Source organism: Atractosteus spatula, chromosome 6, assembly GCF_055471065.1.
Source record: "Atractosteus spatula isolate fAtrSpa1 chromosome 6, fAtrSpa1.hap1, whole genome shotgun sequence".
Lineage (NCBI taxonomy): Eukaryota > Metazoa > Chordata > Actinopteri > Semionotiformes > Lepisosteidae > Atractosteus > Atractosteus spatula.
The window spans coordinates 43717363-43743317 of record NC_142711.1 but is presented as its reverse complement, the minus strand read 5'-3'; the positions used below and the strand labels follow the sequence as shown (position 1 = coordinate 43743317).

The window sequence follows — 25955 nt, the reverse complement described above, 5'->3', positions numbered from 1 at the left end:
TACTAATACCCTGGCTTCTTTCAAGAAAATTGGAAGTGATATTTTGTGATCAATTACAGAAGCTACTAAACACCAACCAAGCAAGATGGGTTGAATAGCCTCCTCTATTTTGTAAATGCTCTTACAGTATGAACGTCAGGCACACTACTCCTAGGAACTGGTTCCCAGACACGAGGGATTCAAACTTAGTGAAGTTAAAGAACTGCAATAGTTCATTAAATACATTTAAATAAGACAGACAGACTACAAAGACCAGAAGAGGTTTTACAGGCTCAAATTGCAAAGTATTGCATATGAAGCACAAAAGAATCTCTTTTTACACTCAAACCTAGTAGATGCAATGCCATACTAGAGCTGATGAGCAATTTTCTCAAGAGATTAAAAAGAAATGAAATTATTTAAGTCATTATCACAGTAACAGGAGCCGAACAGGAAATGCTATACTCATGCCAGAATTGACTAGACCTGTTTACTTGCCAGTTTAAATGAAACTCAATTATTGACAGCTAAGGAAAATAAATAGTAATGCGGTAATGAGTTCCATCTCTGGTGAAAATAACAACAGACCCCTTTTGAAATTAATTAAATTGACACTTATGTGTTTCCAGGTTGGTCAAACCAAGTGTCAATACCGTGGGCTGCAGAGAGAGAAAATGAATGCTGTTCAGATACAGTAGGTTCCTCTGTCAAACACTGCAAATGAAAAAGAAAGACAGAGACTGTTGTCATTTTTCATGGCACGAGATTGCGCGCAGGGCGGCACAATGGCTAGCATTGCTGCCAAACAGCGCTGGGGCCCTGGGTTCAATTCTGGACCTGGGATGCTGTGTGGAGTTTGTATGTTCTCCCTGTATTTATGTGGGTTTCCTCCCACAGTCCAAAGACATACTGGTAGGTAAATTGGCCCTGGTGTGAGTGTGTGCATCTGTGTCTGTGTGTGCCCTGTGATTAAATGGCAGCCCATCCAGGGTTTACCTCGCGTTGTGCCTGTAGCTTGCTGGGATAGGCTCTGGCTCCCTTGTGACCCTGAATTGGATGAAGTGGTTAGGAACAGGATGGATAGTTCATTTTTACCCTTCTCCTTGTGGCTTGGACAAATACCAAATTCCAATCAGCAGCATTTGGCTTTCCACATTCCAATTCAAATACAAAAACAACACAGAAAAAGAAAGAAATGTACCACTACCACCTTTTGGAATAATCTACCAGAAAACATCTAAAATTAGCACAGTTCAAATCCAGTACCTCACTAAATGCACAATTTCTGTTCAAATGGAAACAGCAGCTGTTCCATCACTTTCACATGAATTTCTGTGTGTTGACGATTTAGGTTGATGGCAGTATCTATTCATATGGAAGAAAACAGTAACTACTGTGCTGTCTTATTGCTGTTGCATGATGTTTGAAATCTTTATGTAGTTTAAATCAATTATCAGTCTCAAGCTTTTATAGAAACGCAACACTTCCCTGTGACTTGGTTACAGTTACGGTATTGTATCATAAATGTTTTCTAACAAAAGGAAATATTCAGTGACAGGTGGTAAAAAATAAAAATACAGTAAGGCAGGCAAGTTAGAAAAGCAATGCCTCTGAAAAGCATTGACAATGCCCATCAAGCAGTGAATGGTGTGTATGTAAGGTTTTACTGATTTAAGTAAAGAACAAAAGTCACTGACTTTCACTGTCACTGAACAGTTCAGTAGCAACAATGTGACAGAGTTTGCATATGTTCTCTCAAAAGGTGAGTCTTGAGGACACACCACATGGTAGCCAGACACCGAGAAGCTCTAATATCGAGGAGTAGTACATTCCGCCACTGTGGAACCAGGGATGAGAAGGAACAGCCCTGAAGGTGGGGGAACAGAGAGGAAAAATGGGCTGTCGGGAACAGGGTGGTTAAGACAACTGTAGGTACGTACTGTACAAGTGTTTTAAAAAGGATGTGAGCTTCTACAGGGAGCAAATGTAGAGACCGGAGTAACAGTGGGGCAGGAGAGAAACAAGGTAAAGAAAAGACTTGGTGAGAGAGAGACCTGTGAATGAGCTGAAGACGGTGAAAATAGTCCTGACTGTGATGTCAGGCCGAAGGCACAGAACCAGGGCCTGATCTAGACATTGCAGACTAGACAGTGAGGAAGGGGTAAATACTGTGGATACCGCTCAGCATAATGCAGCAGGAGTTAACCAGAATGGAAATGTGATATGAACGGCAGAGAGGGGAGTCAAGTACGACACTGAGGCAGAGGAGTAGAGGGAGAGGGTGGTGGAGTCAAGAGCAATAGAGAAGGAGAGGCTGACAGAAGGGGAAGAGGAAAAGGCCAATACGTTGTGTTTTCTTTCTTCTTTTTTTCAGCATGGAATAAACCTATTACTTGTTCCTTTGCAGCCTACGCATGCTGACGCAGCTACCCACATGAACTACTACAGAGTTACAGAGTTTCAGTTTGAGATGTTGGGAGTGCACCCAGGAGGAGAGGGATAAAAGACAGACATTGCTAGGGGAGAAGATAGAGAACATAAGGGTATAAGACTAAAGAAAAGAAAACAGGTCTGATCATCATTGCAATACTTCCTTGTGGATATTACAGTAAGTGTGAACTTTCACAATTCCATAAATTATCAAGATGTTCAAAAACTATGCCCATTACTGTATTTAAAAAAACCCCACACACTTCTCCACTTTTTAAGAAGAACATAGGAAAGGTTACAAACAAGAGGAGACCAGCTCAGCGAGCTTGTCTGGTAGTTGGTAGTTAATCGATCCAAAGATCTCATCCAGCTGTTTGTTGAGAGAAACCAGAATACCAGCTTCAACAACATAGCTGGGTAGTTTGTTTCATACTCACTCCACCCTTTGCATGAAGAAGGGCCTCCTATTCTCTGTTTTTAAATAAACTTCCAGTTGTGCCCTCTGAAACCAATATTTCCCTTAAATTGCCTTTAATTCTGGATTTAGGTTCTATTCCCAATAGGAAGTGAATTCATTGTGAGCAGCAAACTTCTATTCATTTTAATTTCATCCAATCACAGAAACGTAATCAACATTTTCACAGATGCTTTATTGTTACGAATATTTAAAGCTTGAAATTTGTTCAGGACAGCATATCAGACGTGATCAAGACGGATAAATACACCAGGAATGCTTATCTGCGATGGTCTTGAGACACCCGGCTGGGCATGCAGACGGGATTAAATGTTAAAAGCCGAGTTATTTCTAACCTAGGTTCAGACTGGGATGTAAAAGGCCGTTCCTCTGCGTAGTGCAGCGGTGTCGCTCTTGAACAGGTTCAGGATCAGAGTAAAATATTGCATCATGTAATGCCTTTGCCTTGAAGCGGAATGTCCCTGTCATCGACTTACAGTACTTGAATCAATACAAAAAAAAACAAGCAAATCTACTAAAACGCATTCGGCAGCAGTTGAAATTTTAAACGGATTTTAATTCCTTCTCATTTTTTCACTTTCACCTACAAAAAAAGAATTTCTGCAGGACATAACGGTGCGACCACAGTTCACTTAATAATAACCGTTATGCGACCCACTGTTGTTTTTCACTTGTTTTATATCAAATTTCTACATTTTTGCTGCTAGTGAATTACATATTTCACTATTAAAGCCACATCTGTTGACAAAACAGCTGTGATTATTTTTTTTGCAAATAAGAAGAGAGAAATGTGTCTTTTCTCCAAATACAGTTAATTTCTGCCCAGAACATGCGTATCCTAATAACATACAGTACAGTATGACATGTTGCACAAAACGTAAATTTGCAACAGCTCCAATCTCAGGGCTTAGGAGCCATTCAGATGAAGTGTGTTGTTCCCTCATGGATTCTCCATTAGGCCAGATGAGCTTGGGACGGTGGATATTAAAAGAAAAGCAATCCTCTTACAACAGTTCATGTGCGCGGACTGTGTGAGAGGAGGCGGAGCCGGGAAGACGGGACCTCGCTCTATCCTTCTGGTTATCCGCCTGCCAGCGTTATACTGTCACACTCTTCTGCTACATGATGAAGTATTTGTTGCGTAATATTGACATGGCAAACGGCAGTACACCATAGCTAAGAACACAAGAGTAGAAGGATCTACAGTACGACATAAAAAAAAACTATTATTGTTCTTTGAGATATAATATTTTAAAACCATTATTGTTCTCTGTAATATACTATTTTGAAAGCTTTAAAAATGCATGTTGTCGTTGTAGTCGCAGCAATAGTTTTATTATTGGTAATTATGTTATTTTATTAAGCAATCCAAAAAAATCTTGCAAGAGTTGAAAAGATGGGGCTAAATGCGTCTGCGAAGTGTCAGAGACGGCCTTCAGATTCACCACAATACATGCTACACGTTTAGAAAGGGCCGATGCTCTGGTAAGACCACGTTGCTCCTCAAGAGAGTACGGCAGCGGTACTCGAGACACTGAACGAGTAAGACTGCCAAATGTGAAACTGCGCCTCACTTAAAATCCAGATGAAAGCAACATGGGTAGATGGGTCCCTCTAAGGGAACTTGTGTGGTTTATGCAGAGAGAAGCTGATCAGTAATAATTCACAGCACTAATTTCATGCTTTTCAAAATCCTTTTATCCATTCACAGGTAGTCCCAAGCCTATTTCTAACATTTCATAGTTGGTTTTTCAACGCGTTATCGCTCCAGTTTATGCGTGCTCACCATCCCTCTGACAGCAGGACACTATTAAAACAGTAAAAAATGCATTGCTCGAATGCAAGACCATTCTCACAATCATTAATGCTGCATAGAAGCAAGGATATCCCCCCACCTCCCCTTCTACTGACCTTGCAAGGGAAGGAAGCGTTTCTTTAAAGACAATCCTTAACAAATGTTAATTGCTTTATCAGAATTTTTACAACAGCAAAATAAAAAAAAACGCGACGCCGCAATTTTTCTTTGTTTCATGACACGAAGATGTAATTAAACTGGTGTTACAGTATTAATCGCGTAAAATGCGTTGCATGCTTGAATAATACGGTCCGAACTATGTTATTGCAGCATTAAATTTTAACCAATACTGGTGGTCATGTTTTATTCATGAGCAAAATATTTTTAAATAATACAAATAATAGTTCACAACATTTGTAATAGACGTGCACGTATTTCTTTTTAAACAGCATGTTGTATATATCCCAAGTTTACTTAATAATGTAATGTCACAGGGTACCTTTCCCAGGACCACAGTCCAATGGCAGTGTCAGATAAGATTACATTTTGTCATTGAACATTAAAATAAAAACGCTACCGATAATAAAAAAACAACAAAAATAGAAATACCAAAATTACCAAAAGTAAACATGTAATATACAACACTACCGTTTAAATCACCCGTGTTTAATAATTTCTGCCCTATCCCGCTGTCAAATTACACCTGCTCCTCCCTGTGCACTGGCCAAGCATCCTCTGCCTGGCATATTGTACCGTCCAAGACTTCCCGACGAAAAACGGACGCTTTGTTGTCATTTGTTTTGTTTTCTCAAAGATCAAGTTGAACTCCAAGAGCTCTCCCCTACCTTTTCCTGCGCCCTGCTGAGCCTTTTCTGGACATTTTTGGCGAAGATGCCTGTTTTAATGTCGGCCATGGCTGCTGGTGCTGAAGTGATACGAGAGCGAAGCTCCAGTACTCGGAGAAGCTGTGATGAACAAAGCAGCCAGGAGGGGGAGGAGCGGGCCCTTAAAGTCACAGTTGTGTTTATCGTCGTCCTTTTTTAACTGCAGCTCTGCAGTCCAGTCCTGTTCAATTAGACCTTTTGGGGGTACAATTTGGAAATAGATTAACGCACGGTGATAATATCGCTACCTTAGTAGAACATCAAACTTTATTTATTTTTTTCTTGTCGTTTTGATTTTTAATCGTTTTTTTTCTGAAAGTGCCAGTTAAACAGTTAATGAAAATACCCTTGACAATAACTACACACCATGTTAAGCACTTTCAGATGTCTCTTTCAACTCTTTACAGCAAAGAAGGTAGCATTTTTTATTCAATCCTTCATTTAATCATCTTGTTTACTTGGTTTCTTTGTGTCAACTTGGCAAATAAGGTATTTCTAATGTTTCATAGTGCCTTGTACATTAGAACAATTGGCCCTAACTATACAATATCCATTTTTCAGCTTCAGTTTTCTTCAGCTAGGGAAGGTTTTACAAATTGTAAATTTTACCCTCGTTGAAGAAGTCCAGCCCATGAGAATTACATTTTACCAATTATCTTCAACTTCATCTGAATGAATAGAGATGGAAAACTGTAAAGTGTAATCTAAGATTACTCTCAGTGCTGTAAAGAATGGACATGGTTGTGTTTGCATGAATCTATGCATTTTCTTAAAATTGCTGATTCAGACTTAGTGAATCAAGGACAAGGACACACAGTGGGTCAGCTGCTGTACTAACAGGATATTTTGGCACCTGGAATTCTGTCTTTAAACAATGCATGCTTAAACGTTACATAACTAGGGGGATAAAAAATAAAAAAAACTCTCCATACATACTGGAAAGCAGCTGGAGACATTAACATCTGTATTGTTAGAGAATAGTTTAGACTATCAACATGATCTACATCATATCAGTCAGGTTTCACTGACTGACCTTAAAAGTACTGGGAAGAAGCAACTTTTGATTGAGATTTTCAAGAATTCAACTCAATGGGGGAACTCTGCGTTAGAAGGCTAGAAATTTTTTAACTCATCTCTTTCAGCCATTTCTTGAATGAAGTCAGCTTTCATCTTTGACAACATGGCAGGGTAACTTGTTACAGCTTCTGTGTAAAAAAATAATCTCTCTTGTAGTTGGTTTTAAATGTGCTTCCTTATACTCCCCAGTTGTGTTCAGGTCCCAGATCATGGTCGAAGAAATCAAGATACCTGCTGGTTTTCCTTCCAGACAAGCTTTGTACATACTGTATCCAAATCCTTCAATGAGCTAATACTGTACTTTGCTTGATTATTTTTTTTCTTTGCCGAGTAAGTTTTTTTCTTCTACTCCTGTGTAAAGGAGTTGTGAAATGTAAACAACCTCCAAGATCTGTAAATACAATTAAAAAATTCCAATTAATTCCAATATCAGGTCATTTAAGAGTTGTAATCGAGCGATCAGGATTAACACCAGGAGGTCTCTGGGCCTCTGGGAGCAGGATTGGGGACCCTCTTTCTACAAGCACTTTCTATTTCTTTCCCCATACCTGATCCAAACTGATGTTTTAGTGAAAGGATCTCAGAGCAGACAACCACTCACACACCGACCCATCCATCCAGTATGAAAACACCTCTAGGTGAGGGTTACCGTAACCTGGACCCTACTGTAATCCGGTAGCACAGGGCACAAGGTAATGATGAGAGTAGAGCTCCAATAAAGGGACAATATACATATATATAGCCAATGAGACCTAGCTACAGTAGTTATCTTTGGTATTATCTTTTTTGCACTACAGTATATACTGTATCACAGTAGGTATTGTTTAGCTTATGAAATATTTAATTTGACTTCATTGTTCCTGTATTCTTTAGGCAGGACAATGGACATTCTTTTTAGTGTTTGTTCAGCTGCCCCTTGTCCTGTCTTGTGCTTGTGGTAGTCAAAATGGCCAGGCAAATGTATGAATTTCGAACTAAGACTAAACTGTTGTTGATAAATCATTTAGTCAGCCTTCTTGAGGGTGGGGTAAGAGAAACGTCGGCCCCAAGGCAACATAAAAGACAATACAGGAAACTAGAGAATCTAAGAGGAAGACAAGAGATGAGTGAGAAGAGGAGATTAATGCACACTAAACTAACAGACCATGCCCAATTAATCTGAGAACTGAAAATCTCTCACTTTGTGTAATGAAACTGTAATTTCAATAATTAATGCCTTTTCTGTAACTGATACACCTGCAATTTGGCCTCCAACCATTTGACCTCTTTCAAAATCTGTTAGATCTCTCATTTTGCTTTAGAAACATACATATTGAAGTGTTGATTTTAAGACATCTTTTATAGTGGAAACATATTAGCAATCAGCATTGAAATTAATATGAAACACATGTAGAATCTTTTTAATTGTGGCTATAAAATAAAAAAAATCAAATAATGTAATTGTAATTTTAAAACTTTACAGTTTCAGAATACAAATTGTTTTTTATCAGGTGTTTCAATTATTTTGTCCATCCCTTGTAAATATCTGTACCTACAGTAAGTACTGTACATAATAGTGGATAATATTGTGATAGGGCTTGAAAATAAACATGGTCTTTTTACAATGCTTGCTGTCTAGTTATTAATTTGGTCCCTCATTGTGCTGAGCAATAAAGAAAGCATATTCCTGTAAATGTTCTGTTATGCATTTCCTGACATTAGGGAGGGTGTAAATGTTAACTTATAACAACTTGCTTGGAAGGCAAGCTGATGTCAGGATTGATTTACTATTTCATAATTTTTATTCTCCTTCATCCAATTAGTTACACACCCTTGCACAAAACATTATTTTGTTACAATGGTCAAAATATACTGGAAGACAGTATATTGGGAGAAAAAGACTTCATGACTCATAGACTAGTTTATCCATTTTTCAAAGAGGCTTCACAGAGACTTCAAGCGTTTAAAGGAAACCCAAGAAGAAGCAGTAGCCTCAGACCTTCTGCGTTGCAGGGTCTATCAGCTCATTCTAAGCTAAAGTTAAAACCTTTGAAAGTGAAAAGAATGATGCAAAGATTAATTTGCCAAATGAATGATGAGTTGATATATTCAATCAATATTTTTTGCTAAGGTTGACAAGCTCTCCGCAGTTAATGGAGTTTCAATTGTTTTCAGAAACTCTATTATATGATACACATATTTCATGCATGTTCTTGACTTTCTTTTAATTATTTTAAACCCTTTGTGTATGCAGAGAAGTTAATAAAATAATACTTGTGTGACAATGAAGTCTCAAAAACTGGTCAAAAGTCACCGGGGTGCTCATTTATGTCAATTATGAAACTAATGCTTTTTCTGCCTATTATTGAATGGGGCAGAAATAAAAAATAAAGAAAATGCTGTTTCTTCACTATGTGTTTCAGAGGATATTCCATGTGTTTCCCAGCTTTTGAATATCCACGGCTATAAATCCTGGTCAGCTGAAGATCCAAACAAAAACTAGCCAGCACCTACAGTACTGTACATCACCCAGCAATTCACAACATGCAGCACTCACCTGCAGTCTGAGTGGGTCCTAATTCCACAGTATAGTGATGAAGACACTACACTGCAAAAAAAGGCACCATCCTTCAGATGAGATGTAAATCTGAGGTCATCACTCTCTGTGGTCATTAAAAATCCCAGGGTATTTCTCGAAAGGTGTCCTGACCAAAATTTCCCCCTGGCCTGCTAACAATTCCCACTATCAATAGGCTTCATTAATCTGTTTCCTCCTCACTGATACGATAGCTGATGTGTGGCGAGTGTACAGGCCCACTATGGCTGCCGCCGCATCATCCAGGTGGATGCTGCACATTGGTGGTGGTGGAGGGGAGTCCCCATTACCTGTGAAGCACTTTGAGTGGAGTGTCCAGAAAAGCGCTATATAAGTGTAAGGAATTATTATTACAGTATTAATAGTATGGATTTCCATACATGGGACTACTCAGAAGCTATACCAAGTGTCTAGCTGACTGACCCTCTCTAAACTTTTCATATTTTAGTTTTTTATTTTGCTATTGCTTTCCATGGCACTTCAAACTCCTTAGAAAACATCTACTGTACCTACGGCCTTTTTTTTTACAGTTAAAGAAAGACTTTTGTACAAAACTTCCTGAACAAAATTATTTTTGTCCATCATGTTTGTCTGCATATTTAGTTATGAACATATTTTTATATATTTTTAACAGTAAATTAAGATAACATTTCAGACCATTAACTTTTTCATGAATGTTTCTGACCAGGCTTATTTTTTTCCATCCCAAACCGTAATGCTCAGGTCTTTCACTGGACAGTAGTGAATCAAACATTTACTATTGTTCTCATGATGAACTCAGACTTTTCAGGAACATTATACACTGATAGAAAATTCATGGGTAAAAATCCATGTTTACAACTGTAACACATCATCAGCTGATGTTTGTCTGGAAGGTTACAGCTGCAGGGAGTTGGTGTGTTGATGAGCTACAGCTGTGAATTGTCCTATTTTAACATCCTGACTAAACCCACTCTTGAAGCAAAAACATATAGTTAGAAATCTCTCCTAAACCCGTGCAGTGTGTGGTTGCAATCGCCAGAGAGGTGGCATTGCTAGGCAGACAAGAGCTGTCGGCCACAGACACTGTGGAGGTTCTGGAAAACAGCTTGATTGAGCAGCAGAGGCTGCCGGAGAAGTGGCCTATTAACGGTGTTAGTAACTGCGCAGTGGGAATGTTGTGGTTGCCCAGGAGGTGGCATGGCTGAGCCATCAGCTGGAAGTCCCATGGAGGTGTAGGAAGGAACGACAGAGGGTTTGGTGAAAACATATGGGCATCCAGAGGCTGAGCAGCAGACTCCCTATAGCTTGCAGCCTCCATACTGTAGGTACAGTATTCTATGTGTGTTTGTGAAGAGAGAATGGTGGGATTGAGCACCTGTGACCAGAGAGGACCAAACTAGAATCCTGGGGGGGGGGGGGGGGTTCAATAGAAAAGGACTTTCAATTGATAGACCACTGTAAAAGGATATTTACAGTAGTGGGTCTGGTGTATGATGCACAGTGGAACAAAAATGAGTAGTGCATTCTCAAATGGTCATTTAGATGGCAGCGTATCGTAACTCATGTTTACAGAATATATGATATTGTGGGTGTTGGTCTTATTGGGTATCATGGGAGAATTAGTGTAGTTGTGAAACCAGAGAGAAGGCCTCCCTGCTGTGAAAGAAGAAGAGCAGGAGTGGCTGACTTACCAGCTCCTGACTCTGCTGGTGCACTATGGAGGCCTGGTGTGTTCTCACTGAAGGGACAGAGGAGGGTCTTGGCAGGGGTTGAGTAGTAGCTGACGGCGTGTTTGTAGGAAAGGAATCGTGTTCAAGAGTGAAAATGAAATTAGTGGATAGTAGTGGCATTTGTGTGATAATAGTGAACCAGAAAAATATAATACAAATTGCACTGTAGTTGTGGAAACATTATGTGCAGCAGGTCCAGAAGAGCTCACTTGGTAGAGGGAGGGCCTGTATGTCAGCATTCACTTTGAGCCTTCTGTCTGCTTTCATTCTGTATTCAGTGGCTCTTGTCAGACTGTTTCTGCTGCTCTACACCTGGGGTCAAGTTTTCTTTTTCTCAACTGCTTTCTGCCTCCTAAAGACAGATAGTAGCAGAATGCAGGAACACTGACAGGATAACAACCTGTCAATACAGTCCACGCAGTTTAATTCTCTTGCCACTCAGAGAAGCTGGGATGCACAGTTGCCTGGCACTCTCTGTGCGATACATAGCAATAAAACAATTTCCTTTGACAAAAGACAAAGAGGATATCTTTCAACTGGTGAATTCCAGTAATTTCACTTGTAAAAGCTCATATTTTTGAGGGCCCTTTGTGCTGTAGTTTATAAAACTAAAAAGCTCAGAAAATGTGACATTGTCTGACTTCACTTAATTCACTTAGAATCATTAAAGATTCTATCTTTAAAAAGGCTCTATCTTAATAGTTCATCTTAATGATTGTAATGAGGACCTACCCTAAGGAATCCTAGGGAATCAGCTTCATCTTCAGTTCTGGGTAAAAAAGTGCCTCATATTCCCTTTTCCAATTGAACATCTCTCGATTTGTATTACAGATTTTTACTACAGCACTTGTATCAAGTTCTGTAATCTTCCCTTCTAGGGACTAAAGCTATTCTTTTCCTCTAACTTTTCCTGAGTACGATATTCCTTGTGGATTCCGAACTATTTTAATTATTTCCAGAGATGCAATGTCCATGTGGTAACATACTGACCACAATTGCACACAATATTCTACTTGAGGCCTCACTGCAGAACCTTATTGTAAGAACATTAACCTTCTCATACAGTTTTGATAAATGGTATTGCACAGAAGTCCATTTCCATGTAGCCAAAGCTAATGTACAGTAAAGACTAGAACTTTGCCATTCATTTTTTATAAAATGGGACAGCACACTATTTTGGCAGAGGCAGAATGACATATGGGAAATGCATAAGCAGGTGATAATGACTAAGGAGCCTGAGCTATAATCAGATTAATTTTTCATCTAGAATGGAGTGATGAAAATCTTCACCTTAATCTTCAGTTAAAACTCTCACACTGTAACAATATCTCACATTTCAGACAGGCTTTGAAAGCAGACTGGCAAAATTCATTAGCACTTTTAAAAAGCTGCATAAACACAATAGTTATTTTATTAATTGCACAGTTTTTAAGGGGCAGGGTATAATAATCAATACCCCTTTAAAAGCCTTCAAAGACATTTACTGTACCATATCCTTAGTGTGAACACACAATTCTTTTTCAACCAAACAAGGAATGTATGTAAAAAGTGTTGCATTTAGAGAAAACCAGTAACAATTACAATAACCTTTAGTTTTTCTTTGAAATTAGAACTTGGACTGGAAAAGAGGGACCCTAGATACCTTAAAATCCAACTTTATATATGGACTCCCTGCTTGTAAGATTTAAATTGTTATCATTTGATTGTAAAGCTCACACAATATTTACTAAAGGAACATCTGGAGGGAGGTGATCTCAGATATGACAAAATATTAAAATATCCTTAAAGTGCTGGACTGTTCCTGTGGAAATAGTGGATGCACTTTCTTTAGAACTACAGAAGTACTATATTTTGACTATATAAGATGGTTTAAAATAGTTTTACAGTGGTAGCCTGGAACAACATACCCAGGCATGCTGTCCAAGCACTCCCTGGTATCTTTTAAAAAAAGACCTGGATGAGATTCTCACATCAATTTGCCACTAGCAGTTAAACAAAAGGTTTTGATGGCCTCCTCTTATTTGCCACCTTTCTTATGTAGATACAGTATGTTTATTTTTATTATTAATAATACTACACATTTTGTGTGACTGATAAGCATGTTAGCTAATTACATTGTCTTTAAAGAGAGATTTACAAATTGTCTAATATTTCTGGTAAATAAAAATATAGTGGTAAATGTGTTGAACTATTATTCTCGACTTATTGTTACGTGATTTATTTCAGACACCTTTACACGGAGTTCAAAGCAGAGTTGCAGAACTTCTGTACACAGAATAGCAGACCTGTTACATAAATTAAGTTTAATGTTGGAAGGGCATGAGTATGCAATTTATTATTTCAAAGCCGTTATTTCCATTGTGAACAGAGAGGGCCATAGCTGAGGACATGCCAAGAAAACAGTTAAGTGATAGACAGACACTAACACTTTTTAAGGAAAGAAAAAAAGACACAACATGAAGTCTCTTTTCATCATGAACACAGTCTATTTCTTCATCTCTATAATTCCACTGCCAGGACCTCTACGTTTTGCACTGCAGATGTTACAAAACTGAACTGTGGGAATCTGGAATAACAAAAGAAAGATGTTTTTATTTTAGTTTGTAAACACTTCTAAGAAATCAACATAATTATAACAGTCGCACTATTTTGTTTTGACCCATAACATTTAGAATGCTAGAAATGCTTTCATTGCTGGTACATACTTAGCCTTCCATCTATAAATATCCCATATTATCACACTCCATAAAACAACACTTGTATAGTACAATGAGATCAGTTTGTTGATTACTGTGTAAATTACAGATCTTAATGCAGAAGAATAGGATTTTTAGATTTTTCAGCGAGTTACTCAGACACCAGTTTACTCTACAGTGTTCATCATTATCATCCACACGTGTTTTTACATTCCACTTCTTGCTTTTGCAAAATAATGTGCTCCAAAGCATTGTTCTGCATATTTTGGAGATACACACATACAGTATGTCTGATTGTTCAATATAACCTATTAGTGAGTGCTTGTGCTGAAGTGACCCTCTCTCAGTAGTGCTGCTCCTTCTTATGCACAGTGTTATGTTCACAAATCATTTAAACATTTGCCTCAAAACACTATATTTTTAAAAAGTGACTTGAGACAACAAGGAGATCGAGTTGCCTTTAATGATTAATATTTTGTGATCTATCTTTGTACAGTATGTGAAGACTTGGGTGGTGGCATCCAGGCTTAAATATCCACAAAGCAAGGGTGAATGTGACAAGAATGTCTACAATACTTGTAGATTTAGAAAGAGGGGGAAAGGTGGATAGAGGGAGGGAAAAAGGGAAAGGGAGGAAGAAGAGGAAGACGTTCTTACAGTTCCCGGAGAGGGTAAGCACTCCTTGTGAAACATGTGTCTGCAGTGAAACACCACCACGTTGAAGGTTTTGGCTGTATCTGAAACGAGCACAAATCCACAGTCACGCCTGCTGCAGCAACACACAGAAGTAAGAAGAGTCCCCTACACTAGTATATCAACTACTCCAAAATGCTGTAAATGTGTGGTTCAGCTCTTCTCCCAATAAGAAGAATTACATGTACTGTACCCTTAAAAAGAGAGTGGAGTTCTATAAAAATAACCGGCTTACACTTTACTTTAACTGTAATGTAATGTACCTGCATTTTATTATTCTCATTGTTTACTTCCTGAGAAATCTTATGCACTATTGTGTAAGTCGACTGTAGTCACTTTCAAGATTACTTAATGCAGCCAGGGTGTGTCCTGAACACTGCTATCTGACTGCTGGTAACTGCAGTTTTCTTAACCTTGATGTTGTTGGAAGCTCGTTTGTTTGGCATTTCTCCAGTAAATGCAAGTCATTTCAGAAAGCACCTTTCAGTGAATATTAATATGATTCGAATATTAGCTGACATTTGCAAAATAACCACCGGACAAATAATATGTATCTATAATATCACTTTGGGTTTTGAACAATGTAAAGACAAATTCCAGACACACCATGGGACAAATCACAGGGTTATGAAAATGTAATTAAGTAGAGAAAATGTAATATATTTTATAACAGGGTAATGAGAATGTAATTAAGTTCTTTATGGTTTAATATTTTTTATCCTTTTAGGTCACTTATAGTTTATAGTCTAAATTAAGTTATTAGTTCCCTAATGTACATACAGTCCTCACCAAAACCTTCACTGACAACTAATACCTTATTTAATATAAATAACAAAAACAAAGAAAGGACACCAGTCCATCACAGACACACACACACACACACACACACACACACACACACACACACACACACAGGGTCCATTTTTCCAGAAGCTAGTTGACCCACCAGTATGTTTATGGACTGTGGGAAGAAACCGGAGCACCCAGAGGAAATCTACATGAATACAGGGAGAACATACAAACTCCACACAGATAGCATCCCAGGTTCAGAATTGAACCAAGGGCCCAAGCATGGTCAGGCACCAATGCTAACCGCTGTGCCACTTTATTTTTGTTATCCTGACCCAATCAGGAATAGCCAGTTTGTGTTTTTCGTGACTCAGTTTTGCCATTTCCTCTGTACATTACAATACTCCATTTTGCCTACCTCTGAACTGTTTGCCATTCAACTTGTCATAGGCAACACCGCCCCATACCAGAGCCTCAATGGAGGAGAGGTCCGTACTTCACAAGCATCACATGCCTGTAAGCACCCAGGAGACTGTAGAAGTTCCTGTTCCAGTTCAACTGTTTCAACCCATCCTGCTCTTGGCAGTTTACCCAAACTGTGCGTGGCCACTTGGGGAATCCATTTCACAACTGGCTAGGGTCATCACCCAGGATGAAACCCAGAATCTCATACAGTAGCTCAACATGCACTCAGGAAAACGTCTTGAGCTAATTAGGGATGCTATTATAATTATTTTTAGGTGCTCATAGTGAGTCATATACAGCGGTAGAAAAAAAATCACAATTTATTTCTACATGTTTTAACAGTCCATCTGGCTAAGCAAAAAAATAAACATTTTTAATAGCATTTTTGTGTGGCATGGGGTTGCACATTATCTGTGTAGTTGAAAACATACCTAGGTTACCTCTCTTTTTCTTGAGGAGGGCTAAGTAGGTTACAGTTTATGTTACATGTTCATTCTCTCTTGCGATCCTTAACGTCTGTTTGTTTTTGTGCCTAAATGCCAATTCAAGCACACTCACTTCACAGTTTTCTATTCAGCAGGGAATGTTTTAGAATTGCTGTAGTGTGCTAATGTCTTAATTATACATTGAATCAATTTTTAATATGTCAACTTGACCCAATTAATTGTATGGATCAGTTCCCAACATGCAGCTCTGCAGGCTGTGGCAACAAACTGAGGCTGACTCAGCTCCATCACACTTTACTAAGAGTAGCAGTGGGAGAGCTGGTATGAAAGCTGCAATCACTCAAGACTGGTAGCTTTGGGAATCAGCTACAATTCTGAAAGTATGACCCAAACAAGCCAGTGCTTCATGTGTGCTGAGATATGTTTTTTTCTGTGTCCTTGTCTTGTTCTGTAATACATTTTCCATGACAACCCCTGCTAGTCACAAAAGCACATAGTTTCTATTGATCTTCCAACATATTCTTCTAAGATTCTTCTAGGATTGTCAACCTCATTATTGCACTATTTAACAGGTAAGTCCATTGGGCAAAAACATGTTTAAGAGTAGAATTAAGGTAGGCAATTAGATATACTGTATATTTACATCAAATATAACACCTTGCTTTGATAGTTGGCCCCTCACAGTGGAAATGTAGCAGAGTTTTGAGTCATGTGCACGTCATCACCAGGTTATCTTGGTAGTGTAGAAAAACTGATCACACGCGATAAGTCCATTGCTTAGAATGATCATTAACAATTTCTGAGTTTTTTCACTAGGACAAGGCATGTTGTCCTAACAGGCATACCTTTATAAATATCCACCAGTGAATCATTTATTTCCAATTAAAAAGTGCCATCTATCTAATGGAGAAATGAGTGCTATTTCCTTACGTTCCCCTTCTTTTAATTGGTGAAGTAATTTCTCACTTCTTAACCTGGTCTGGTTTTTTTACATACCCTACATACCACATATTTTCTTCCATTAAGAATGTGAACATCACTAAAACATTTAATATTTAAGATCAGGTCTTTTTACAAATCCTAGGATAACCTTCTTCTGGCGTGACATAGTAAGAAGAGAATAACAATACTGAATTGGATCTTTGCTGACATTTTTTATGTTGTGGAAAGTAGTCTGTGTTTTTAACACACTCTTTTTGACCTAAAAAAAAGTCTAGAAAATGACAAAGAGATTTTTGCAATATGGATAAAAAATGTAGGTGAAGTACATTTTCATAGTTTATCTTATTAGCTTTATGCTAATCTTAGAGCAGCTACTGGAAGCAACCAATTACTCTCAGTCAACAGTGAACTTACCTGATGGCAATATTGGAGCGTGACACGATTCACAAATATTCTCTTCTGTGGGAAAGCAAAAAACCCAAACATTATAGTGGGAGTAATTTGGTTTGATAAAAAGAATAGGCAGCATTGCTATCAACAACAAACCCTTAAAGAATCAGTAAAAAATAACTGGAATAGAGTTCTTAGACAGACGTAAGGGAACATTTAGAAAGGATTTTGCAAGGAAAAGAGTGCACAGGTTTCAGGAATAGCTCAAAATGTAATAGGAAAAATCCAATTATGTATTATGAAATAATACAAATCTCCACGGGCTGAACAGCAGATTTCTTTCTCTTTTATTTCCCCTTAAGTCCTTCATGACTCAATCGTAACAGTGTTTACCAAAGCAAATTCCAGCAGTGTGCTTTTTCTATACTAACAGATCACATGCCGTCCAAGGTAATTTCTGTTTCTGCTGTCTTGGTTTTAGGCAAGGATGAGACGGCAGGCGTTTCTTTAACGTGCAGGAGGACAAAATCAGGTAGTGGTCAATCAGCATTACCGCACTAAGGACAGGTGTAGTGAGAAAAAGCCAGTGAAATCATCTTCTATGCTGGCCCCCATGTTACTGCTGCCTACTGCTTAGACACAGCAGCAGCTGATTCATTTAAGTTGGGTGGGTGGTGACCTGGTGTGACTGTGAGATCATAGATCTGTTGTCTTGCCTTGCTCAGAAAAGACAAGGAGGAATGAATAACATAACACACATAACATAACAAGCATAAGAAGGTGAGCACACATAAGTAAGGGGGAGAAAGCTATTTAAAACCAAACCAAACAAACAAACAAGCTATCTAGGAACCGAACAAACTACAGTAGAAGGCCCAACTGGCCTCCTCTCATTTGTACCTCATTATATAAAACAAGAAAGAAAAATTTTGGTCAGAGCTGTTTTTATGACTGATGTACTCCACACTGTAAATCCATTCATTTTTATTACAAATTGACAGGACCTCAATCTCAAATTGTGTAGCTGCTTATTAAAACATACCGTCTACTCGGACACCTCTCATCTGCGTTCTCTGCATTTTCTTTAGCAGTGATAATGAGTCTGCAACCAATATCTTCTTACAGCCTTCTCGAAGTAAAATCTGTGGAAAAGAGAAACAGCTGATGGGGAATTATGTCACCTGCTTTTGGCAATGGTACACTACTGAATTCTACCGCATTTATTTAAAGAACAGTCATGGTTTGTTTTCGAAATTGGTCACAGAGCTCAGTTTCCTAACTCTTCTTCACAATATGTAATCTCTGTTTTGTTGGCTATAACAACACAAATTGTTATATTTTTGCTGTATTAAAATGCTGTTACCAATAGATAACAGAATATTAATTTCTTCAGACATTTTCTATTGCCTTTAACCAATATCTCTTTTGTCAAACATGTGCTGCCTATCAAAGTTAATCAGTTTACACAAACAGTTCACAGCACACCAGACGCGTGGTGCAACCTGTTCTTATAGCCTACAGCCATGATCTAAGCGTTAAGACTAAAATGGCCTTTTTTGGACTTCAGGCTTATATTTCTACTGCCGTCAAGTCTCCCTGTGTTAAACAATTTTGCCTAAACTGAGGAAGGCAGACAGCTGTTTTTTCCTTATAAAAGCCATGGTATGAAGAAGAGATCTTTCAGTAATTCTGTACCTTTTCAACCTCACACCCTGCATGATCAACCCTGATGCTCAAGTATCTGTTCATGCGGTGTCAACATGCAGTGAAAACAAATGCCTGGATAAGGCACACAGACTCAGCTTCATTTTGACTCAAATGGAAAAGGTGGAAAATATTCTCCTGCATTTCCTACCTTTCATTACGTCTGAGTACCTTAATACTTATTTTTTCGTCAAGGTGCAGCAAAGAAGGGCTCTTGGTTAAATTATACTGCAATTTTCCCTATAAAGCTGAGTAATAAAATTGTACTTCTAGGAAACCTGTTACTTGAGACTACAGTATATACTGTATATTTATATAATGAAAAATACCTACTATAACCTCACAATTGCCATGCAGTAAACAGTGTAAGTGATGCTGCTTGATAAATTGGGTGGGTCTCATCACGTCAGGCAAATACAGGCTTATCTATTTTTGGCAAAGTGCCTGGGCTCCTCACTGCCTAGTATGCTGCTGACGGCTGCTGACACTGCACTGCCACTGCGTATCATAGCACTGCACAGTTCAAGAGAGCACATGAATAAACCATGAAACTGTTGAGCAGGGACAGCAACAGCAACAACAACATTAATGTGGCTAATTCAATAAAGAAACTGTAACAAAAAAATAAACCGACCAAATCATATGGAGTTCTGAGGGGCACAATACAGATGTATGGTCATCATTGGTTAAAACAGCGCAGGGAAAAGTTTGTTAACCCCAAAGATAAGTATGGAATTTTTTTTAGTTTTAAGATGATATGAATCAAAACCAGTGTTTACACCATATCCTGTAGGGATTATAGCAACCAATTCCATGTCTCTTGAAACAAAATGATGTATGAATTAAACAATGAGTAATTAAGGTACAGGGGATGTGAAAAAGTAAGTGAACAGTTGATTAGAATCAGGTGTTTAAATAATTAGGTAGATCCTGGGTGCTGCATTTGGAACATAAACAGATCAGAAACATTGTGATTTTGATCCTCACCATAGAGGTACTGTATGGTTAAAACTAAAAACAAGTCATGTCAGGATCGTAGGAAATCTCTGAGCTCCTCAGAAGACCTGTTACTGATGCTCACCATTTGGGAAAGGGTATAAAACCATATCTAAGAGCTTTTCTAAGAAGTTCCACCAGTCCACTATCAGACTACAAATAGTTCAAGACCAGTCACTCTACCCAGGAGTGGCTGTCCTACTAAAATCTCTCTAAGAACAAACCGGAAAATCAGCAAGGAAGTTACACAACATATCAGAGTAACATCCAAGGAGCTGCACGCCACTCTAGCCTTTGCTAATGTGACTGTTCATGACTCAACTATGAGAAAAACGACTGAACAAGTATGGTGTTCATGGCAGCTCATGAACACCATACAGTGGTTCAAACCACTGCACTCCAAATAGAGCACTGCTGCCCATCTGATGTTCACCAAAGAGCACCTGCTCTCTGGACAGATGAGTCAAAGGTAGAACTCTTTAGTCTCAATGTGAAATGGTACAGTATGTTTGGTAGAAATCAAGCACTGTTTTCAAACAGAAAAACATCATCGCAACCGTCAAGCATGGCGGGGTGGGAGTGTGATAACTTTGACCCCTGATGGCTTGCCATCATTAATGCAAGCATGAATTCTGCATTGTATCAGAGGACTCAACAGAAAGTGGGTCTTGCAGCAAGACAATTACCCAAAACAGAAAAGCAGATCTAACAACCAATTGCTGCAGAAGAAATTCCACATTTCCGATGGCCCAGTCAAACTCTGGACCTAAATCCCATCGAAATGTTGTGGCAGGATCTGAAGCAAACTGGTTACAAAAAACATTTAGTTGTAGTTATTGCTGCAATTGAGGACAGATCAATGTCAAAGCAGTATCATAATTTGTTTCATTTGGTGAATTTTATTATTAGGACTTAGATGGGGATCTAATAACATTTTAGATTTAAAATATGAAATATGTGAAAATCCTGAGGGGTTCTCAAACCTTTTGCTTTGTACATTACATCAGAACTGTTAGGAAGACTGCTGATATCAAAACTCATTATTACTACACAATGCTTTCTATTTGTGAGACTGCAGCAATGTTTGAAGAACATTAACCGATACATTAAGGAAAAAAAAAACATTCTTGTTTTGCTCTGTTTTGTTCCAAAAGGTCACAAAATACTTTTTAGACATTTTAATATACCTTCTGTATATACCCTACCCCATCACCTCAAAACACAGTTTGGAATCGGCTATTGCTGATCATCTCAGCTCACTGTTACCAGCACAATGAGGATGTAGCAATTCAGCCCCTGAAACACGCAGCTGTCAGAGTTCTCTGCCATTTTCACATTGCGAGCCCCACAATACCTCAAAGGACAGTTACAGTAACACTTAGACTGGGGCGATGCAGATCTCACGACAGCACATCAAGCTGACATTTGACAGGAACATTACAAGGGTCTCTGTTGTGCTATAAGCTGTAAGGAAACTCTAGCTGACTCAAGCCCATCCGACTCTGATAGTGCTTGACCAGTTGTGCATCACACATGGCAAATCCCAGCCACAGTCAGCTAACAGCATCTACCAGTATTAAACAAGTAAAGTCTGGACTAAACCTGCACTCCAAAGGTTCCCATACCGTGCACCACCTGCAGATATACTGTATATACAGTATAAAGTATTGGTTATTCTTGTGATTCTTGTGATTAGAATTATTCATCACAGTAAAAGTTACATTCCAAACACACGCCATGCATTTCCAATAATTTTGCTGAAGAGCTTAAAGCAATCATAATGACCGATAAGACTGCGGAAGGCAGAGCTCTTCCCATACTTGCAAGTTGTAGTCCTGCAGGATCTTGACTAATGAATCTCTCAGGTTCGGGATCTCCATGCCTTCCTTGATGCGGTGAATCAGGAGGATAGGATCAACATGGGTTCCAATGTTATTCAGCAGGCCTGTGATAAAGGCTGTACAGAAGAAGGTGATTTTGTTTGAAGAATACATCATTATTAGTTGGAAGAGTTAATAAACCCTCATCAGTTTTGGTGCATTTCTGTTTAGTATTTCAATTGTCTTTGCATATTTCATAGAGCTCAATTAACTTTCTAATTTTATTGTCTGACAAGTTTTTTCTCTACAATTTTGAAAATCTGTTATTTTGCTCAAATCCACTATATAAATGCTGTATAGTTGCTAAGCACCTCTGATCCTTTTGTACAAGAAAAACCAAGCTAAGATTAATTTAAATTAGCTGAAAAAAGACCTAAACATAAGTACATCCATGAGTGCTGTATTTTAACTATTTTAACATACCCAGATACACAAAAAGTATAAGTATTTATGTGTCCTAAATTTAATATGGAAGTATTATTGGCATGTATGGACATTACATACCCTGGACATAAAATACAGTACACATTTCAAACAAAGATTAGGTTATTGCAAATTTATCAGTTAGTGCAGCTGGTATGATTTTAATATATAAGTCAGGGAAACTAACTTTCAACTTAAAGTTCCTGACTGACTGACTTTTAAGCTCAGCTTGGGGTGTGACAGAAAATACTCTAAAACTGTGTTAAGTTCACAGTTTTAATGGAGCATCATCATGTTATGAAACTAAAAGACAAACATAAAAATTGTACATGACTAGCCTTCACAACTGGCTTTCCTGTAACCTGAAATACTGCTGTTGAATAGAACGGCACTGATATTTTTGTTATGTTGACAAAAAGAACCACAGCAGTTATCCACAGCAGCCTATGATTGTGAGACTCACGAGGCTTGTCAATGGAATAGGAGATCAAGTCTTCCCACAGCTCAGCGTCATCCTGCTCCTTGGCAAACTCAATGGCCTTGTCTACATCATGGAGCTCTTCCATTATCATCTGTAGAGCCCGTCGACTGTTGCCCATCCTGCCTGCAGGGGTAATTACAGTTATTGTACAGAGGCAGTTTCTGAAGGTAAATCCACTTCAAATGATCTGCGCTTGGGATCTCAAGCTCTCTTCTATTACCTTTGGAGGCAAGCAATTCTTTCAAGTCTTCCCCTTTCATTCAAATGTGAACATTTATTATTTCATTACCGATTAATTTCTCTTTATATGACACCTCAAACAGCTTCCAACCTACCTGAAACTCGTGATTCCACGAATCTTAATAGATTCGATAATCAATAGTACAGTTTTCAGACAACTGTGTAATAAGATAAAAAGTCCAAGCTATTGAATAACTCATTTCACTTTAATTGGGTAATTATTGTCCAACAGAGAGCCTTCGTAAATTTCATGAAGATAAAAATCCATCATTTAAGCTGCTCTTGCACATGAAAAAGAAAGGCAGGGATGAGTTACGAAGAGACCCAAAGTGTAGCAGATACCAAAAATTACAACGCAGGTCTCCACTGTCTCAGAACAGTTTCTCTGAGGATTTTAAAATGGCATGCTTGTGTTCAAGGACTTTATACCCAAACATCTGAGGAGAGGAGAATAGTCTATGAGGGTAATGCCAATAAAGCAAATGAAATTAATAAGAATGAACCCTCAAAATGAAATACTGTACAACTTCAACAACTAAATAAACAGTTCTTAAAGATTTTTCTGGAGACTTCATCCTCCTTTCCCATTCCTTCTAAAGTCTATTTTGTTTTGACTTTTACATGTTCTGAGTTGATCGATTTTCTCTTTACATTGCTCAAATCCATTACAGGTATATCCACTATATAAATGCTATATCATAAACCTGCACGGGACTGCACTGTTACTTCTTACATCCCTACAATTTCCTATTACACAATGAAGCACTTTTTAAATTTCCTCAATAAATAATCCTGTCATCTGTTCCTGATAAATATTCTCCTGGAGAGTGTCCTGGAGACATTACATTGGCATTGGCATGATACTTCCACAGAAATACATAAAACCTTATGGACATTTTTGCACAGTTTACTGTACAAGCTCTGAACTCTGTGTATCAACAGTAATAATAATTCCTACTAGTGGGACCTAAAACAAAGATTCAAGGATTTTAATCCTATATTGGGGAGCTGGAAAAACAATAGGAGCCTCTTTGCTGGCAACAGTGGGTGCATACTATAGCTCCTTGTTATTGTTTCAATTAATCTCAAAGAGACTTTTTAAAGCCTTCCTGTAGAGCTATAAATATAACCCCCACAATTTTCCCTTAGTACAGGGGTGTCCAGTCCTGGTTCTGGAGGCCTTCAAGGTTTCTTTGAAGTTGCATCGCCAGAACAGCTGTGAGGAAGTCTTTAATTTGTACAGTTAAGCGAGTAAACAGCTTTAGCTTGTTAAGAACGGAGCTGGAATGAAACCCTGCAGACACAACATCCAGGACCAGGACTGGACAGCCCAGCCTGACTATAACAGACGCAATCTATATTCTAATGCAATACCTTATATAAACATACTCACTTAGCAAAAACACAGTCTCCTCCACAAAGTTTCTCTGTTGACAAACTTCAAGTGCCTGAAACACACAAAAATAATTATGCTTTTCAATATCACGCTTACTTTCTTTGCTGAACTATGATACTTTCATAATCCATTTATACAATTAAAGGGTTTCTAGATTTCCATTTCACTAAATAGTAAGACTATGCTTTAAAAGCATACCTTGACAATGGTAGAAATGTATTAATCCTAATACCCTTACAGATTAATAATGACCTTCCATTTCAGTTAAAATCACTGAAAAAGGCAAAAGTTAATGAATTCCTCCATCAGGCTGGCTCTATGGATTAGCGCGTGGATGTCAAGCTCTGCAAGGAATTATAGGCAGCCAAAAAAGGTGAATGAGGAGACAGGTGAAAATTATGTCAATTTCCAATTAAGCATCTGTTTGATGTAAAGAAGTCATTTAGACTTCAGCTAACAAGAAAACCAGAATAAAGTATGTTGAATTTGGGCAGCACACGAGGTGGACACCCCTAGGTAATTACATTCCTGGGAAAAAGAGACTTTGCTGACTTGTGGTGACTGCCATCTGGTGGTGATGCTGTATATAACCAGACAAGCTTTCTCCATGTACATGCTATGGTAAGAGATTTATCTTTTAGCAAAGGCTATTTGGAAATATTCACGCTATGAGTATACAGATACATTTATCATCGTTTTCTTTTCAGCTTTTTTAATTTTCCAGAATTCCAAATTGTAAAGAAATAAAATAAGGTTATTAAAGAGAATAACAGTGTGGACATCAGATTCATAAAATAAGATCACTTTATCAGCCATATATAATTTCTTTTTTCTTTTCCCATACCCCAGCTTGCTCTCCATGAGACACACAGGCACACAGACGGGGAGAGAGAAGCTGGGGGTCAGAGGGCAGGGTCAGCCATTTATACGTCGCCCCTGGACCAGCTGGGGTTAAGGGCCTTGCTCAGAGGCCCAACAGAATCCCCAAAGGGCTGCGGGATTTGAACCGGCAACCTTCCAGCCACAGGCGCAGATCCTTAGCCACAGTACCACTGCTCCGTCCCCTAATATGTTTTAATGTTTTTGAAGCCACTCTGGATTATATTTTAACTATACCTACTCACTGTTCAATACTTATGAATATAAGAACAGAAATGTTACGAACAGTAGGAGACAATTCATCCAACCTGGCCCATTTGGTAGTCATCAGCTAATTCATTTAAGGATCTCATCCTGCTGTTTCTTGAAGGAAACCAAAGTATTTGCTTTAGCCAAATGACTGGGTAGCTTGCTCCATACTCCCACAACCCTTTGGATAAGGTTCATGTTTCACTATTCATTTGGAAGATGTTCACTGCGTTAACTGTACTGGGAACTCTGTAAGTCTTCAGGACTAGAAAGGTTCAGTTTTTTTGGTCTTTCAGTGTAGAAGAAGTCCCAGACTAAATCTGGTTGCTCTTCTCTAGAAGAGTCCAGGGCAGAAATAT

The 25955-nt window shown here is 38.4% G+C and overlaps 2 protein-coding genes across 4 annotated transcripts in view; both read right to left on the bottom strand.

Annotated features, from left to right (window-relative positions):
• The window catches only part of amph (amphiphysin), a 116750-nt gene extending 111108 nt beyond the window's left edge, over positions 1–5642 (bottom strand). For all 3 annotated transcript variants that reach the window (XM_088919402.1, XM_088919400.1, XM_088919401.1), the window contains exon 1: positions 5525–5642. In XM_088919402.1, coding sequence (XP_088775528.1) covers positions 5525–5593 — 69 coding nt within the window. In that variant the 5' untranslated portion in view covers positions 5594–5642. The remainder of the gene's footprint in view (positions 1–5524) is intronic.
• Positions 5643–13224: 7582 nt separating this feature from the next.
• vps41 (VPS41 subunit of HOPS complex) overlaps positions 13225–25955 on the bottom strand; it is an 86261-nt gene continuing 73530 nt past the window's right edge. Inside the window, exons 23-29 of the mRNA XM_088919399.1 lie at positions 24466–24520; positions 22815–22955; positions 21869–22005; positions 18391–18490; positions 17373–17417; positions 14281–14360; positions 13225–13493 (exon numbers count right to left, since the gene is read on the bottom strand). Of these exons, the coding sequence (XP_088775525.1) occupies positions 13413–13493; positions 14281–14360; positions 17373–17417; positions 18391–18490; positions 21869–22005; positions 22815–22955; positions 24466–24520 (639 nt within the window). The 3' untranslated portion in view covers positions 13225–13412. The remainder of the gene's footprint in view (positions 13494–14280; positions 14361–17372; positions 17418–18390; positions 18491–21868; positions 22006–22814; positions 22956–24465; positions 24521–25955) is intronic.